The sequence below is a fragment of the Schistocerca nitens genome, chromosome 9 (genome assembly GCF_023898315.1).
Source record: "Schistocerca nitens isolate TAMUIC-IGC-003100 chromosome 9, iqSchNite1.1, whole genome shotgun sequence".
Classification (NCBI taxonomy): domain Eukaryota; kingdom Metazoa; phylum Arthropoda; class Insecta; order Orthoptera; family Acrididae; genus Schistocerca; species Schistocerca nitens.
In genome coordinates, this window is record NC_064622.1 from 12,756,999 (window position 1) to 12,774,275 (window position 17,277).

Below are 17,277 nucleotides of genomic sequence, written 5' to 3' on the forward strand. Positions count from 1 at the left end.
TTACCAAAGCCTCTGACCTACTGGAAAGAGATCTCAGTCCGAAAACTGGAAAACACAATGGGAGAAGACAGCGTATGGGCAAGAATAATCACAATATCAGACAACCTCTCTTTTTCAAACCTCGTTCTGAAATCGAGCGGAGTCTTACAGGGTGACCCAATGAGCCCTTTGCTGTACATTCTTGCCACTGAAGAAGTACTCCAAATTGGAGAAAATGAAGATGTATATGTATATGCATACGCTGACGACATAGCCGTAGGTTCAACAGATATACAGAAGCTGCAGAGAATCATTGAGAAAATAGACAAATGGTGCACTGAACACAAACTATACAAACGTAACACAGACAGAAACGGTAATTTTCAGAAAAGGAGGCAAAACACCCAAGAATGCGGAAATCAGCATCAGAGGACAAAAAATAAAAATCTCAGACCTTAAATACCTAGGGGTGACATTGCAACCAACAGCCAAATGCTTCACAAAACGTACAACAGAATGTGCAGCCCAAGCAATAATAGTGATACAGGACATCAGAAACATCCGCCTACTCAGTCTAGAAACAGCCATGAAATTATTCAACACAAAAATCTTGCCAATCCTGGCCTATGGGATGGAGGTTATACGGGACCATCTGACAGAAAAATCTAGAAACACTAGAAAAGGTAAAGTCGACTTATCTAAAAAGAGCACTAAGTCTCTCAAAGACAACAAGATCTAAACTAGTGTACCTGCTAGCGAGAGAGACATTCCTAATTGAAGACATCAAACTTCGATATAGGCCTATGATGCCACACACCAGGGCTTCCAGAAAGCAACTGAAGATCATGGAGGACAAACAAGAAAAAATATGGCCCGAGTTCTATGGCACTGAAGCAATGACGAACCGCTCATCGAGAGCACCAAACTTCCAACAGTGACATGTCTTAACTAGACTTTCTATTCACGGCTTTCATCATCTAATCTGCAAAAACAAAACTTATCACAACCCAACCACAACATGTGTATGTGAACTGTAACGAGGCCTGTGAACGATATCACATAGAACTGTGCAGTAAAAGAGTGAAATTGATAAATGAATATGCAAAAATGTAAAAGTAAAATGTTTAGCAAAGTAACTGTATATGGCTATTTGGCTGCAATTTTATTAAATATATACAAAAAAAGTTACATGGCAACAAATATGACATGATACAAGGCTAGTCTAGGTAGTGGAATGAGATAAAAACAAAAATAGATGTTTTGTACTAACATTACACAACATTTATAAAAAAACTGAAACAAATGTAATATAAGCTGCCACACAACAAAAATTTTCTAGTTTGTTTGGAATGGAAAATTATTCACAGGATACATTTTGAACACCCTTAAGAATTCATTTTCACTCATTCACAGCTTATATAGTAATGGCTGGTGCATGAAATCTGCCTCCCCCACCATCAGTGGTGAGACAGATCCGTAGCATTGCCTGAGGTCTAGGTTATGTCAGAAAGTGATGATATGGTTGAGAATTGGTGGACCCAACATATGTGTCTGCCAAATAAAGATTGTGGTAACATAATTATCTGTAGCATAGTTCAATGTTTGTACTTTATATTTTACATATTTTTATCATACAAATTAAAACAGCAAGATAAATTCATAAGACCAACAGGAGCGACCACCACTGGCACAATAAACTGTCACCAGGTCAATAATTACAGATACCGCAAATCAAACTGTATATAGAGCAGACAAAAGCAACAGGCCAAAATCATGTTACAGCATTTTATGTATAACAATGGGCATAATGTGTGGCATACATAATATTCCTCACGCACAGTAAAATCATAAAATTGATTTTCAATACAAAAACAATTTTAAGAATGTATTTGTGTAGAGTGGGTCATTGAACGAAAAACTGCTACAAGTACTTTTACTAATTGAAAACTGACCACATTTCAAATTTACAAGTGTCACTAAACTTTGCAGTTTTTCCTTTTGTAACGAAAAAAAAAAATAAAAAATAAAAAAATCAGAACACCTCAAAACAAAATTATTTCTAAGTAATTTATTGTGTAAAATACGTAGCCCTGAAGGGAAGTCATCGGAATACAGATAAACAAGGAAGATTCGCATTTTTTTCACAACAGTGCCCTCTTTAACATACACTGAATAGTGAATTACACACATTAATCACTACCTTATATTGGAAAACACACACACATACACACGCTGAACACTATACCTATGCATAGAAACATTGAAGCAACAGTTACAGTAGTGACTAATAGAAACGTACAAAGCGAGTAAACTTGAATGACACAATATGTGCGGGAAGTTCCACGACCGCTGTAACATGTGGTATGTTCCTATCAGGGTACTCCTGTGTTATTACGAGTGGCTCATGGTCTATCTCGCCTGCCGCTTGAGCCACCGCCTCCACCAGAACCACCACCACCCCATGATGATGCACCCCTTCCACGTGTCCCGCGTCCTCTTCCACGAGCAGCTGCAACATGGAATTGTGATCACGTACTTTCGAAACTACGCGCAGTAATGACTTAAAATGCGGAATATAATTTACTCACCCTGAGCTCGCAAAATCGCCGATTTTCCTCTCCCAGCACCTCCAGTCCCTTTGTTACCTTGTCTTTTAAACATCGGAGCGTTCTTTAACATATCTGGCAATATCAAAAATCTAATTTTTGATCCTCTAATGTAGACATTTTCTAGTTGGGCAACTCTGCCATCTCTGTATGTTACTGTTATATTTGTCATCTGGCAATTCATATTGTCTTCCGCTTCAATCAACTTCCCTCGGTAAACTTCACCAGTATTCGTTTCACATGTTACAATATGACCTTCTGCTTCGTGCAGAACTTTTATAGGAACACCAATGGACATTTTCACGTAATAAATCGAGACTTCACTGCACGATACGTTATTGATTTCTTAACAAACTGAACCTCGCACAAACATACAACATAAACCCGGCTACCTATTTCGACGCCGACAAGCCGTACCAACGGACAAAATGTCTACTTCCGGCAATAGCCAACTTTGCAACAACAAAAAAAAGAGCAGGGAAATATGTTCGAAATACGGAATTCTTTCCTACTATATGTCCTATACTTTTTTGTAATCGATATACTGTAATTAATTTAAGAAAACAGATGACGAATTTCTAACTTAAATGGAAGTATCTACGTAGATACGACGTTATATATTCACTGGCGAAAACTCGGTTGACACGAAAACGAAATATAGTTAGGCAGATTTAAAAATGAATATATGCACATCGAACAGGTTTTAAAATAAGGAAAATATTTGAGATTTCGGAAACAAATATTTAAAGAAACAGAGCTCTAAACAATCGAACAGCGGCATGTTTACTATTTATGTGTTGTTGCGTACTAATCACGTTGTCTTGTCATCTGACTTTAATGTTTGTGTGTCAACCCCGCGCGCTGAACATTTTATGTGTTGTTTTCATATTTAGGGAAAACACGTGATCATTTGAAGTGGCATGTTTTCTAATTGAATGAGTAACGAAAAGGAATGTTTAAGTTATTTGTGAAAGGATTTGTGGACATGAGCCCTATACAGATGTACAAAACTCGCGCGTTTGCAACATAAACAAGATTACTATGCGATAAACTTTTGCTTGATATCTGACTGGTATCTGAGTAGTATGCTCGAGTTCGTCGTTGACAACCAGTGGCTGAAATGGAAAGTGTTGCCAATGACAGAATAAAAGGTTAGATTTATCAGTCGAGCTAAAATAATTTTCACCATACATCATAATTGAGATTATGTTCAAGTTTCTCTCGGTCCTTGGACCGTTTTGTGTAGTGTTATTTGCCACTACATTATGAAAATATTTTTATGGAAAACGCAATGAGTGGTATTATAGGAACACTAAAAAATTGAGTGCCGGTAACGTATGCCAAAACCTAAATACAGTGTGATAAATTTGCAGTTTTACCATAGTAAAAATTTTATTCCAACACCGCGCAGGCGTTATCCTCATTTTCATTTTGTTGGTGTTCATCTTATATCCTCCTTTGAAGACACTGTCTATTCTGTTCACTTGCTCTCCCAAGTCCTTTGATGTCTCTGACAGAATTACAATGTCATTGGCAAACCTCAAAGCTTTTATCCTTCTCTTCTTGCTCAGTAGACATATTGAATAACATTGGGGATAGGCTGCAACCCTGTCTCATTCCTTTCTCAACCACTGCTTCCCTTTCGTGCCACCTGACTCTTATAATGGCCATCTGGTATCTATACAAATCGTAAATAGCCTTTCACTCCCTGTATTTTTCCCCTGCCATCTGTGGAGTTTGAAAGAGAATATTCCAGTCAACATCGTCAAAATCTTTCTCTAAGTCTACAAATGCTATAAATGTACATTTGCCTTTTCTTAACCTATCTTCTATGAGAAGTTGCAGGGCCAGTATTGCCTTGCATGTTCGTATATTTCTCTGGAACCAAAAATGATCTTCTACCATTTTTTTCCATTCTGCTGTAAAGAATTCATATCAGTATTCTGCAACCATAACTTATTAAACTGATAGTTCAGTAATTTTCACACCTGTCAGTACCTGCTTTCGTTGGAATTGTGATTATTATATTCTTCTTGAAGTCAGAGGGTACTTTGCCTGTCTCATACATCTTCCTCACCATATGGAACAGTTTTGTCATTGATGGCTCTCCCAAGGCTGTCAGTAGCTCTAACAGAATGTTATCTACTCCCAGAGCCTTGTTTCAACTTGGGTCATTCCATGTCAAGTCACCCAGGCCTTGACACCAACCATGTCATATTTTGATGAAACTTGGTACAATTACTTCTTTTATCATCCTGAAAGCACTTGTAAATTTTTTTTGCTCTATCTCTTATAGTTTTTTTTAATAAATTTTTAAAGTTTTTAGATTTGGCGTTGTTTCAGCAGTCGGAAATTGTAACGTAACGTGTCCTCACAACTAAAAAAAATTGTATATTAAAGAATACTCAAGATATCAGTATGAAATTTTGGAATAAGTTTGTGTATTATATCTAAATGTTAAAAAAAATTACCATAAAGATATATTAAAATCTTCCAAATGAAAAAAAAATTTACAAGGTTTTTTTTTTTTTTTTTTTTTTTTAAACCTAACGGATGTTTAGTTTTACAAAAACTGCAATATCTAGAGTCTCAGACCTGATAGAAAGCTCAAATTTGTTTTAAAATACTCTTAATTGTATAGGCTATTAGATAAAAGAAAAATTATGTTGGCTTTTTAACCTGTTTAATAGTTATCTAATTTTTAAAATAATATTAATTATATTTTAAAAACAAAAAATACCAAGTGACTTAGACACCGAAAATAAGTTTTTGTCTTCTTGGAGTAGCAATGTACACTTGAATTTTGTTTTGTTACTCCTGTTTTGAACTAAAAAATTATTACAGTGTTAAATAGTGCTTGGATAGTATTTTATTAAGTTTATTCGAACTCTCAGTAAGTACTGTTACTTAGTTTACAGAGATTCTTTTCCAATATCCTATAAAAGTAACCAGAACAGTAAATCAGACCAAAAGTGAAATCAGTATGTCAGATATTCAAACCTGTAGTGTAGGGTTATTTAAAAAATCTAACTGTTTCCAAACAACCTACACACCTTCAAAAAAGTTACAACTGGTATCAGAATTGAGTGAGGAAGAAAAAGATTTGATCCACTTACGATCTGGAATTAATCTGTGTGAATTTAAGAATATATGTTCACACCACAGCTACTACTTTTTAAATGTTTTTGAAAAGTATCAAACAACATGTGTAGACCCACTAAAAAAACACAAAAAGCCCATCAAAAAATCGTTGAGAAGTGTAGGCTTGGATCTTTCTAAACAATTACTGACAAAAAATATTAACATAAAACCCGGACAAAAGCTTTGCTCAACATGCCGTAACTTTTGTGAGGAAAAATTAAGAGTTGAAGTCAATGAAAGTGAAACAGATGATGAAGTCATGGTTGAATTAGAATCATTGGAATCCAGAAATGAATCCCTCGTACAAACAAACATTGCTCTTGATTATTTTGGTTTAACACCGATAAAGCTTCATGGCTTGTCAGAACAAAGTAAAGGGTCTTATTTTAAAAGGAAGGTTAGCAGTATTGAAAAGACTGCAAAAAAAGGCGGTTTCAAAAGCATTAAAATATGATGCACCAAGTTCTGATGATGACGAAGAAGATAAAAGTGTGGTTGAGAAAGCAAAGGATTTTGATGTAATGATTTCTCTTATGAAAGAGAAGATTTCATCTGTTGGGAGGTCTAGAAAAATCCAAATTCTGACCTTGGCTCCAGATTCTTGGAGTCGAAATAAAGTGATGAAAGAATTTAATGTAAGTGAGTACATGGTGCGACAAGCTAGAAAGCTAAAATCTGAAAAGGGTATTTTGGAAACTCCTGGTCCAAAAAAAGGTAAAACTCTTTCTGAAAATACAGTAAGACTTGTAACAGATTTTTATGAAAAGGATGAAAGTTCCAGAGTGCTACCTGGAACGAAAGACAAAGTAAGTGTTCAAGAAAATGTGTACATGCAAAAAAGACTCATTTTGTGTAACTTGAGAGAACTCTATTATTATTTCAAATAGGAGAATCCCGAGGTAGAAGTAGGATTTTCAAAATTTTGTTTCTTGAGACCTAAATGGTGTATCCTTGCTGGTGCTGGAGGCACACACACTGTATGTGTATGCAGTATCCACCAGAATGTTAAACTATTACTGGATGCTGTGAAAATTTAAGAATCTTATAAAGACCTAATTAAGATGCTTGTGTGCAACACAGAAAACCAAAACTGCATGCTACATCATTGCAACAGCTGTCCTGCAAATACTGCACTAACAGAGTGCTTAACTGAAAAAACTAAGTGAATATTATGATTTAGAAGAACAAATTGTAATCAGTCAGTGGGTTAACACAGTGTTGAAGACTACATTTCTTTATTGGTTAGGTCATTGGAAAAGCTGACCCCGAACTCATTTATAGCAAAATCCCAATCAGCAGCCTTTAAAAGATTGAAAGAAGACCCACCACCCAAAACAGCAATTATTGTGATGGATTTCAGTGAAAATTATTCCTTTGTTATACAAAATGAGATCCAAAGTTACCACTGGAATAGAGGTGGTTGTACTCTACACCCAGTTGGAGTTTTTCTAAGAACTGAGGAAAACAATGTTTTTGTTTCCAACCACTGTTTTATTAGTGATGACCAAGAACATGACACTGGTTTTGTTAACTTTGTACAAAAAGAAATTACAAAGTGGCTGTCATTACATCATACTGACATTGACTCAGTTCACTACTTTACAGATGGTTGTGCTGGGCAGTACAAAAATAGAAACAGTTTTAAAAATTTGACTGAACACTTGAGAGACTTTAATTTAAAGGCCCAACACTCTTTTTTGCAACAAGTCATGGGAAGTCAATTTGTGATGGCCTAGGAGGAACTATTAAAAGAATTTTAAGGAAAGCCAGTCTACAGCTTTCAGACAAAGAACAAATAATGACAGCAATCAATGTGTATAAGTTTTGTGAAAAAAATATTGAAAACATTCATTTTCACTTTATTGACAAAAAAGAAGCTTATTTGCTACGGTTAAAACTAGAAAAACGTTTTTCAGCAACCCGAACCATTCCTGGAACAAGAAGTTTTCATAACTTCAAACCACTTCCAACAAACAACCTTGAAATTAGAAGGACTACAGATAGTGTAAAACCCTCCTTAGTCTTTTCTTTCCATTCTTCTTCTGATTGGGTTCGTGTTGAACCATCCATAAATAGCTATGTGGCTGCAAATTATGATGGTAACTGGTACTTTGGACTGGTAAAAACAATATTCAATCATGAAGAAGATGCAGAAATTCTATTTCTACATCCTTCAGGACCTGCTGCATCATTTTATTGGCCTGAAAGAGAAGATTCCTGCATAGTGCCTTTGGAGCACATAGTCTGTGTAGTAGACGCACCTCAATCAAGCGGCACTGGGAGAATGTATTACTTCAAAAAAGACTGTATCAAAAGAACTGAAAGCTCTTGGATGAAGTGGAAAAACAGTTTGAATCAGCATTAATGTTTATTAAAAAGACAAAATTACTCAAAAAATTCAATGTTTCAAGCAATCAGTTGGGTTATACATAAGTGTCGTAAGTATCTTTGTACATAATTCTAATGTAATCTACTATAATTAATAAACATGTTAAAAAGCCATCATTATTTTTGTTTTATCAAGTAGCCTATATGTTTAAGAGTAAATTAAAACAGATTTGAGCATTCTATCAGGTCTGAGACTCTAGATATTGCAATTCTTATAAAACAAAACATCCGTTAAAAAAAAATACATATATATTTTTTTTCATAGAAAATATTAATATATTTTAATAGCATCATTTTTATCTTCAAATATGTATAATAAATAAACTTGCTGCAAAAATTCATGATGTTATCTAAAAGAGTTTTTTAGATAAGCAAATTTAAAGTTTTGAATACAAATTAAATTGACCATTTCCGAAGGTTCAGAAAATGCAAAACATAAAAACTTTAAAAATTTATAAAAAAAACTGTAAGATATACAGCAAAAAAGAATTGCAGGTGTTGTCAGGATGGTATTAGAACCATTTGAGCCAAATTTCATGAAAATCTCAGGAGGTGGGTGTAAAATTTATTTTTTATTGGGTGATTTGATATGGAATGACCCACTTAGGTCTTTCAGTGCTTTGTCAAATTCATTTCACAGAATCATATCTCTCTTCTTATTTTCATCTAAGTCGTCTTCCATTTCCATAATATTGCCCTCAAGTACATCTCTCCTGTCTAGACACCTTCCACCTTTCTGCTTTCCCCTCTTTGATTAAGACTGGCTTTCCATCTGAACTCTTTATATTCATACAGGTGGTTGTCTTTTCTCCAAAGGTCTCTTTAATTTTCCTGTAGGCAGTATCTATCTTACCCTAGTGATATATGCTTGTACATCCTTACATTTGTCCTCTACCCGTTCCTGCTTAGCCATTTTGCACTTCCTGCTGATCTCATTCCTTAGACATTTGTATTCCATTTTGCCTGCTTCATTTATTACATTTTTATATTTTCTCCTTTCATTGATTAAATTCAGTATCTCTTGTGTTACCCAAGGATGTCTACTTGCCCTTGTCTTTTTACCTACTTGATCCTCTGCTACCTTTACTATTTCATATGTCAAAGCTATCCATTCTTCTTCTACTGTATTCCTTCCCTCCATTCTTGTCAGTCGTACCTTAAAGCTCAAACTGAAACCCTTTACAGCCTGTGGTTCTTTCAGTTTATCCAGGTCCTATCTCCTTAAATTCCTGTCTTTTTGCAGTTTTTTCAGTTTTAATCTGCAGTTCATAACCAATAAATTGTGGCCAGAGTCCACATCTGCCCATGGAAATGTCTTACAATTTAAAATCTGGTTCCTAAATCTCTGTCTAACCATTATATAAGCAGACTGAAACCGCCCAGTGTCTCCAGGTGTCTTCCATGTACACAACCTCCTCTCCTGTTTCTTAAACCAAGTGTTAGCTATGATTAAATTATGCTATGTGCAAAATTCTCTAAGGTGGCTTCCTCTTTCATTCCTTCCCCCAGTCCATATTCACCTACTATGTTTCCTTCTCTTCCTTTTCCTACTATCTAATTCCAGGCCCCCATGACTGTTAAATTTTTGGCTCCCTTAACTGTCTCAATAATTTCTTTTATCTCATCATACATTTTCTCAATCTTCTCCTCATCTGCGGAGCTAGTTGTACTACTGTGGTGGTTGTGGGCTTTGTGTCTATCTTTGGTACAGTAATGTGTTTACTGTGCTTTTCATAGTAGCTTACATGCGTTCCTATCTTTTTACTCATTATTAAACCTACTCCTGAATTACCCCTATTTGATTTTGTATTCATAACCCTATATTCACCTGATGAGAAGTCCTGTTTCTCCTGCCACTGAACTTCACTAATTCCCACTGTATCTAACTTTAACCTATTCATTTCCCTTTTTAAATTCTCTATCCCACGTGCCTGATTAAGAACTTGACATTCCATGCTCTGATCCATAGAACACCAGTTTTGTTTCTCCTGATAATAATGTCCTACTGAGTAGTCCCTGCATGGAGATCTTAATGGGGGAGTATTTACCTCTGGAATATTTTACACAAGAGGATGCCATCATCATTTAACTATACAGTAGAGCTGCATGCCTTCAGGAATAATTACGGCTGTAGTTCCCCTTGCTTTCAGCCGTTCGCAGTACCAGCACAGCAAGGCTGTTTTGTTTGATGTTACAAGGCCAGATCACTGAATCATCCAGACTGTTGCCCCTACAACTACTGAAAAGACTGCTGCCCTCTTCAGGAACCACACATTTGTCGGGCCTCTCGAGAGATACCCCATTGTTGTGGTCGCACCTGTGGTACGGCTATTTGTATCGCTGAGGCACGCAAGCCTCCCTACCAATGGCAAGGTCCACGGTTCATGGGGGGGATTATCTTATGAAAAAATAAATTATAAAAATAGTGGGCCATACACCCACTATCCACCATAAACAAATTAAAATCATAGTACACGGATCATAATGAAATTCAACATCAAAATTCATACAGTGAGTTAAGTTTATGGAATCTATGTAGGGCTTGTAAATGATGTGTTTGTGGTCATGATCAGATGCAACCCATTTTCAGATTAACGGATAATGGTGGCATACATTTAGTAAAAATGAACATTTCACTCTTTATGAATACACACGCAACATACAAATGTAACATAAAAGTGAACATATTTTACTGAATTACTTATGATCCCAGTTTTCAATTAAATATTTCTCTGTGGTACAGACCAAAACAAAAGTGCAACTGTACATTTATTCACACATCATGTTTCTGAAATGCCACAATGCGTGAGAGCTTCAGGGACATGGAATGAATCAAATTTTACATTAAGCAGTAGAACCAGTAGCACCAGGCTACATCTGTCAAGTACACTAACAGTCAGTTATGAAGAACATTAATTACACAAATAGATAATTATGAGAATTCCAGATTTCCAAAAAACATTTGACTCAGTATCACACCTATGCTTATTATGAAAAATATGTTCATATGGCGTATCAGATGAAGTATGCGACTGGATTGAAGATTTCCTCTGTGGGAGGACACAGCGTGTTATCTTGCATGAAGAATCATTGACACATGTTGAAGTAACTGTGGTTGTACACAGGGAAGTGTTTAAGGTCCCTTGCTGTTCGTGTTATACCGTATATTGATGATCTCATGGACACTATTAACAGTACATCGGACTTTCCACAGATGATGCAGTTATCTGCAACAACGTACTGTCTAAACGAAGCTGGATAGACATTCAGTCACTCCTTTGTAAGATTTTAAAGCGGTGCATTGATTGCCAACTTGCTTTAACTGTTCAAAAATCTAAAATTGTGCACTTTGCAAAATGAAATAAAATAAAATAACATCTAGGATACTATATACATAATATTTGTGCGTCACTGTTTGAATCTGTAAACTCATACAAGTACCTGGGCGTAACACTTAATGAAGTGGAATGGTCACATAAGCTTAGTTGTGGGTGAAGCAGGTGGCAGACTTTGGTTTATTTGCAAAATACTGGGCAAATGGAATTAGTCCACAAAGGAGATTGCCCACACCTCTTGTGCAACCCATCGTGGAATATTGCTCAAGTTTGTGAGACCTGTACTGTCATCTGGGGGGAAAACTGATCCCTTTTTGATGTTTTTGTAGAACATCTCTTGCATATACCGATTTATATTCAAAGCGATTTTTATTATTGTTCATTATTTCTATATAAACATCCGTAGTGCACTCTGTATGTTATATTTTTATAGGTTAGTAAAAAAAAAAAATAATAATTGAAAGGGATCAGTGTTATGCTGTGACATGGTGTAAATTGACCCTTCAAATTTGTTTTGTTATGAACACATGCAAATGGTCCTGAGATAAATGTTAGTATAGTGCAGTATGGGTAGGAGCCCTGTAAAGGGATCTCAGTGATCCCCATTGAAAACTGGATGTATTGAAAGTGTTGACAAGCTAGGTATTAGTGAAACACACATTTCTGTGAATATAATTAAAACACACTACAGAAAACTTTTATTGACAAAAAACATTAAACTTCTTTTATTAAAATGCTCCTTGAAAATTTATACAGAATTGTACGCCGTTCATCCTGCAACTGTGATGGAGGCAGCTTGCCAATCGAATCACAAAATGGGGCAGTGAATGTACCGCGTTGTTTTGGAACAAATGTGGTTTCCATTGAGTCACTGGATTGAAGCCCCATAACTTCAAGTACATTTCCCTGTGTTGCAACTTTATGAATAATACAAATGGTAGTGAAAAGTTTGCTTCCCCTTTTACCCCCAACTACTTTCACCACAACAAAGTCATTTGGAAAAAGATCTTGGCACTGAGTGGGCAGCAAATCTTCAACTACAGGATCTTTTCATCAGTTTTCAGAGTCCTTGGCAATTTCATTACACCAAGCTCATCTTCTGATGCAGGATTATCACACTTCTAAAAGATTTTTCTTGGAATCGGAGAGTTCTTCGTTAGCTGTGGGTGACATGGAACAACTTGGCTGAGGATCATTTGTACCTAGAGACAACTGGAACTTTTATGTAGTGCAGACACATTTTCACGTGATAATCTTTTGAATGATTTTGGACCGTTCAGTGCATGAACAGCTTTACCAGGGTGTACATTGGTTTTCTTAATTTTTGTATTTGGAGGGGCTATTGGTTTTTTTTTCTTTTCATGTAAAGACTGTAAATAAGTCTGACACACCCCAGATCGTGAACTCGACTTCAGAAGACGGCCAGGCCGGGTGCGGACAGCGGAGGGAACACCAGCGACCAGAGAGGGACAATGTAGCCGCGTCTGGCGGGCGCGGACCTCAGACGGAACACACGACGCGGCGCGGACCGATTAGGGAGCGCCCAGCATGAAACAGAAGTGGAAATCATAGTAACAGTCAGGAGATAGAGTACCCAACATCTCAGACTGGGTCTGACACACCTCAGACGATAACCACATCCGTTGAGGACGGCCAGAACGGGCGCCGACGGCAGTCGGAACATCTGCGACTGGAGGGGTCTGTTGAAGCCGAGTCTGGCGGGTGCGGACCACAGATGGAACACTCGACCCAGCACGGACCGATTAGGGAATGCCCGGCTCCTCCCAGGCATAAATACTGGACTCGATCGACCCAAGGACCAGTCTCAGGTAGCACCTGAAGAAGACAGCGAGGCACGCTGTTGAAATATCGTGCGAGAACGACGCGAACATCCGGTTGGATTCCCGAATATCCAAGATGTCAACAGATCACCAGGAAAGCATGAAGAATCACAAGAAACTACAAGTTCAACTATAGCTTCCTTTTGTTTCTTCCATATCCTGTTCACCTGAGAATTTAGAGAATAAAGCTTCTTTTTTGAGTGGTATTATTCCACATACCTTGAACACATTTCAGAGATTCATCTAGTTGTTATGCCCCAGACAATTTATGAGTTCATTAAGAAAGGATGGAAACATTATGTTTGGTACAGTTGAGAACTGTGGCTTCCTCATTTTGAAATCAGTTGGTGTTGTCCTCTAGTGAGTCTTCAAGGGATTGGGGGGGGGGGGGGGGGGAAGAAAAAAAAACCACATCCGAAGGTTGTGTTAAATGAGTTGTGTTGGCTGGGATACACACAAACTTTATCATTTTCTTCACATACCTGAAGAACCTCACTTGTGAAATGTGAACCTAGTTTGTCCCTTGTAATTATCTTTGTCGCAGGCAGATTTTTAGCACTTTTCTAAACCAATTTGTAAATTCTGAACTGTCAAGCTCACTATATAGAGTTCAGTTGTAGTGTGTTCCACTTGTACAACAATGTTCGTTGCAGCAGTGTGCACACTTTGTCTACCCAAAGTCCAAGATCATATAAATGGAATGTGAAAAAGACCTAGTGAATAGTACAGTGGAACGTATCCTCTGCCATGCACTTCACAGTGGCTTGCAGAGTATCGATGTAGATATGGATGTCAGAGGCTTGACCAGGAAGATGTTCACTTACTGTTTTGAATGTTTGTGTATTTTCAATACATACTTAACATTACAAAACTCCATATTTAATGTTACCCTACTTGTTTTATTCCTGTGGTGTCACTTGTTAACATTACACACCTACTTGCTGAGGTGTGGTTCTGTCCCTACAAGGGGGATGCCTGTAAATACCTAAATATTTTAATTTTGCCAGTGGAATTTTATTATCTGTGCTCTCAAAGGCCATGGCATCGTTACAGAAAATGCCAACAGGGTGATTTATCTACATTTATACTCTGCAAGCCTCCATGAAGAGCATGGCAGAGGATATGACCCATTGTACCAGTTATTGTTTTCTTCCCGTTCTATTCACGTATGGAGCATGGCAATAATGATTGAATGTGTTATTACCCTACCCTGGTCCTCACAATCCCTATGTGAGCAATACGTAGGGGGTTGTAGTATATTTGTAGAGAAATAATTTAAAGTCAGTTCTTAAAACTCCCTTAGTAGACTTCTTTGGGGTAGTTTACGTCTGTTTCCAAGAGTCTGCCTGTTCAGTGTCTTCAGTATCTTTATGACACTCTGCCAAGGATCAAACAAACTTATGACAATTCATGCACCTCTTCTCTGTATACATTCAATATTCCCTGTTAGTCCTATCTGGTACAGGCTGCATATCCATGTGCAATATTCTAGAATGGATTGCATGAGGGATTTCTAAGCAATCTCATTTGTTGACTGATTGCACTTCCCCCGTATTCTACCAATCAACTGAAATCTACCACGTGCTTTACCCACAACTGAACCTATGTGATCATCTTATTTCATATCCCTACAAAGTGTTGCACCCAGGTATTTGTATGAGATGGGCAATTCCAACAGTGATTCATTGGTATTCTAGTCGAGGACACTACAATTTTTTTTTTCTTTTCGTGTTGTGAAGTGTACTATTTTACATTTATGAACATTTAAAGCAAGTTGCCATCTTGGCACCACTTCGAAATCTTAAGATCTGGCAGAATATTTATGCAGTTTCTTTCAGATAGTATGTCATTACAGATAACAGTGTTACCTGCAAAAAGCCTGAGGTTATTATTAATATGTCTGCAAGATCATTAATGTGCAACATGAACAGAAACGTTCCCTATACACTTCCCTAGGACACACAGAAAGTTACTTCTGCATCTGACGATGACTCTCCATCCAAAATAACATGCTGCGTCCTCCCTACCACATAGTCCTTGTTCTAGTCACAATTTCACTTGATGCCCCATTTGATCATACTATTGACAATAAGTGTAAGTGTGGCACTGAGTGAAATGTCTTTCAAAAATCAAGAAATACTGAATGTACATGATTGCCTTGATCCGAAGCTTTCAGTATGTCATGTGAGAAAAGTGACAGTTGGGTTTCGCATGATCGATGTTTTTGAAATCCGTGCTGGTTGGCATGAAGGAAGTCATTCTATTTGAGATACCTCATTATTTTTGAGCTCAGAATATGTTATGAGATTGTGTGACAATTTCATGCCAACAATATGGGACGGTAGTTTTGTGGATCACTTCTGTGTCCCTTCTTATAAATGGGTGTGACCTGTGCTTTTTTTCAAGAATTGGGCACAATTTTCTGTTCAAGGGATCTACAATAGGTTACAGTTAGAAGAGGGGCTAACTTGGCCACAAATTCAGTATAAAAACTGACAGGGCTTCCATTGGGCCGTGCAGCTTTGTTTAGTTTTAACGATCTCAACTGCTTCTAAATACCGCTGATACTAATACTTATTTCATTCATCTTTTTGGTGGTATGAGAATTAAATGGGGCAACTCTCCTGGGTTTTCCTTTGTAAAGGAATATTTGAAAAATGGAGTTAAGCATTTCAGCTTATGCTTTGCTACCCTCAGTTTCAGTTACTGTCACACACACACACACACACACACACACACACACACACACACACACACACACACCTGTCTGCTAGGGGCATTGCTACCCTCAGTTTCAGTTACTGTCACACACACACACACACACACACACACACACACACACACACACACACACACCTGTCTGCTAGGGGCAGGACAATAACTTTGGTGGCACTAACAGCCTTTACATGTGACCATAATTTCTTTGGATTTTGTGAAATATCACTTGACAATATTCTGCTATGGTAGTCAATGAAAGTTTTACACACTACTCCCTTGACAGTGAGATGTATTTCATTCAGCATCTCTTTATCTATAGCCCTATACTTTGTTTTACACCTATTATGCAGTAGTCTATGTTTCTTTAGAAGTTTCTTTACCATGACTGTATACCATGGAGGTGCCTTCCCATTATGAACTGTTCTACTGTGTACATATCTATCCAGTGCATTGTCAGTTATTCTTTTAAAATTGAGCCATAGCTCCTCTACATGCTCCTGCCCTCTTTCATTTTCATTTTCTTTTTTTAGTCTGTTGTGTTTCTTCAGTTGACATTATACACATCATAATGATTGTTCTGAATATGGTATGTGGCACGCATAACTTTGAATCACACAAAGGAATGAAGGAAAAAGACTGCTAAACATTTAAACTTTTGGACAAAGAAGTCCTCATTCCAAATAGAAGACACACGCTTTCACACAAGCCCAACTCATACAAGCGTGCCACTGTTCTTGTGGTGTTGGGGGCATGACTCCAGATTACAACTGTGTCTGACATGAGCAGGAATCTGGGTTGGGTGGTGGGAGTAAGATGGGAGGGACAGGGAGGGGGGGAGAAGGGTAGCAGGGCAGGGGTGGGGGAAGAAGCTTTGCTCCTGTGGGAGTGTGCATGGATGTGCAGACAAGATAGGGTTGCTAGTTGCAGTGTTGGGAGGCTGAGAGGAGATGGAGGGGAAAGACTGGTAGGTGCATGGAGTCGGAGCAGGGAATGTTGTAGGTGAGTGTAGGAGAGGTACCAGTGAAAGTTGAGGGCAGGGGGGTTATGGGAACAAAGAATATGTTGTAAGGGCAGACCTCACCTGTGTGGTTCAGAAGAGCTGGTGTTTGTGGGAAGAAACCAGAAGGTGCAGCATGTGAAAAAGTCGTTAAAGTAAAGCACAATGTGTTGGGTGGCATATTCAGCTACTGGGTTGTCCAGCTGTCTCTTGTCCACAAATTGGTGGTGGCGATTCATGCAAATAGACAGTTTGTTAGTTGTCAGATCTAC

General features: G+C 37.6%; 2 protein-coding genes across 2 annotated transcripts in view; one reads left to right on the forward strand and one right to left on the reverse strand.

Annotated features, from left to right (window-relative positions):
• Nucleotides 1-1,573: 1,573 nt before the first annotated feature.
• LOC126203019 (small nuclear ribonucleoprotein Sm D3) lies at nucleotides 1,574-3,027 on the reverse strand. The gene is made up of 2 exons (XM_049937257.1): nucleotides 2,568-3,027; nucleotides 1,574-2,488 (listed from the first exon to the last, which is right to left on the reverse strand). The coding sequence occupies exons 1-2, from the start codon at nucleotides 2,881-2,883 to the stop codon at nucleotides 2,382-2,384; spliced, it is 423 nt and encodes a 140-aa protein (XP_049793214.1). The 5' UTR covers nucleotides 2,884-3,027; the 3' UTR covers nucleotides 1,574-2,381.
• A 352-nt stretch (nucleotides 3,028-3,379) lies between these two features.
• The window catches only part of LOC126203190 (protein GUCD1), a 51,793-nt gene continuing 37,895 nt past the window's right edge, over nucleotides 3,380-17,277 (forward strand). Inside the window, exon 1 of the mRNA XM_049937433.1 lies at nucleotides 3,380-3,736. Coding sequence (XP_049793390.1) covers nucleotides 3,706-3,736 — 31 coding nt within the window. The 5' untranslated portion in view covers nucleotides 3,380-3,705. The remainder of the gene's footprint in view (nucleotides 3,737-17,277) is intronic.

Bases quoted from the DNA above. Each gene is read 5' to 3' on its own strand.
- LOC126203019 (XM_049937257.1), bottom strand. From the start codon at position 2,883: ATGTCCATTGGTGTTCCTATAAAAGTTCTGCACGAAGCAGAAGGTCAT. The intron at 2,489-2,567 runs GTGAGTAAATTA...TCCATGTTGCAG, and splicing joins GGCGATTTTGCGAGCTCAGG to CTGCTCGTGGAAGAGGACGC.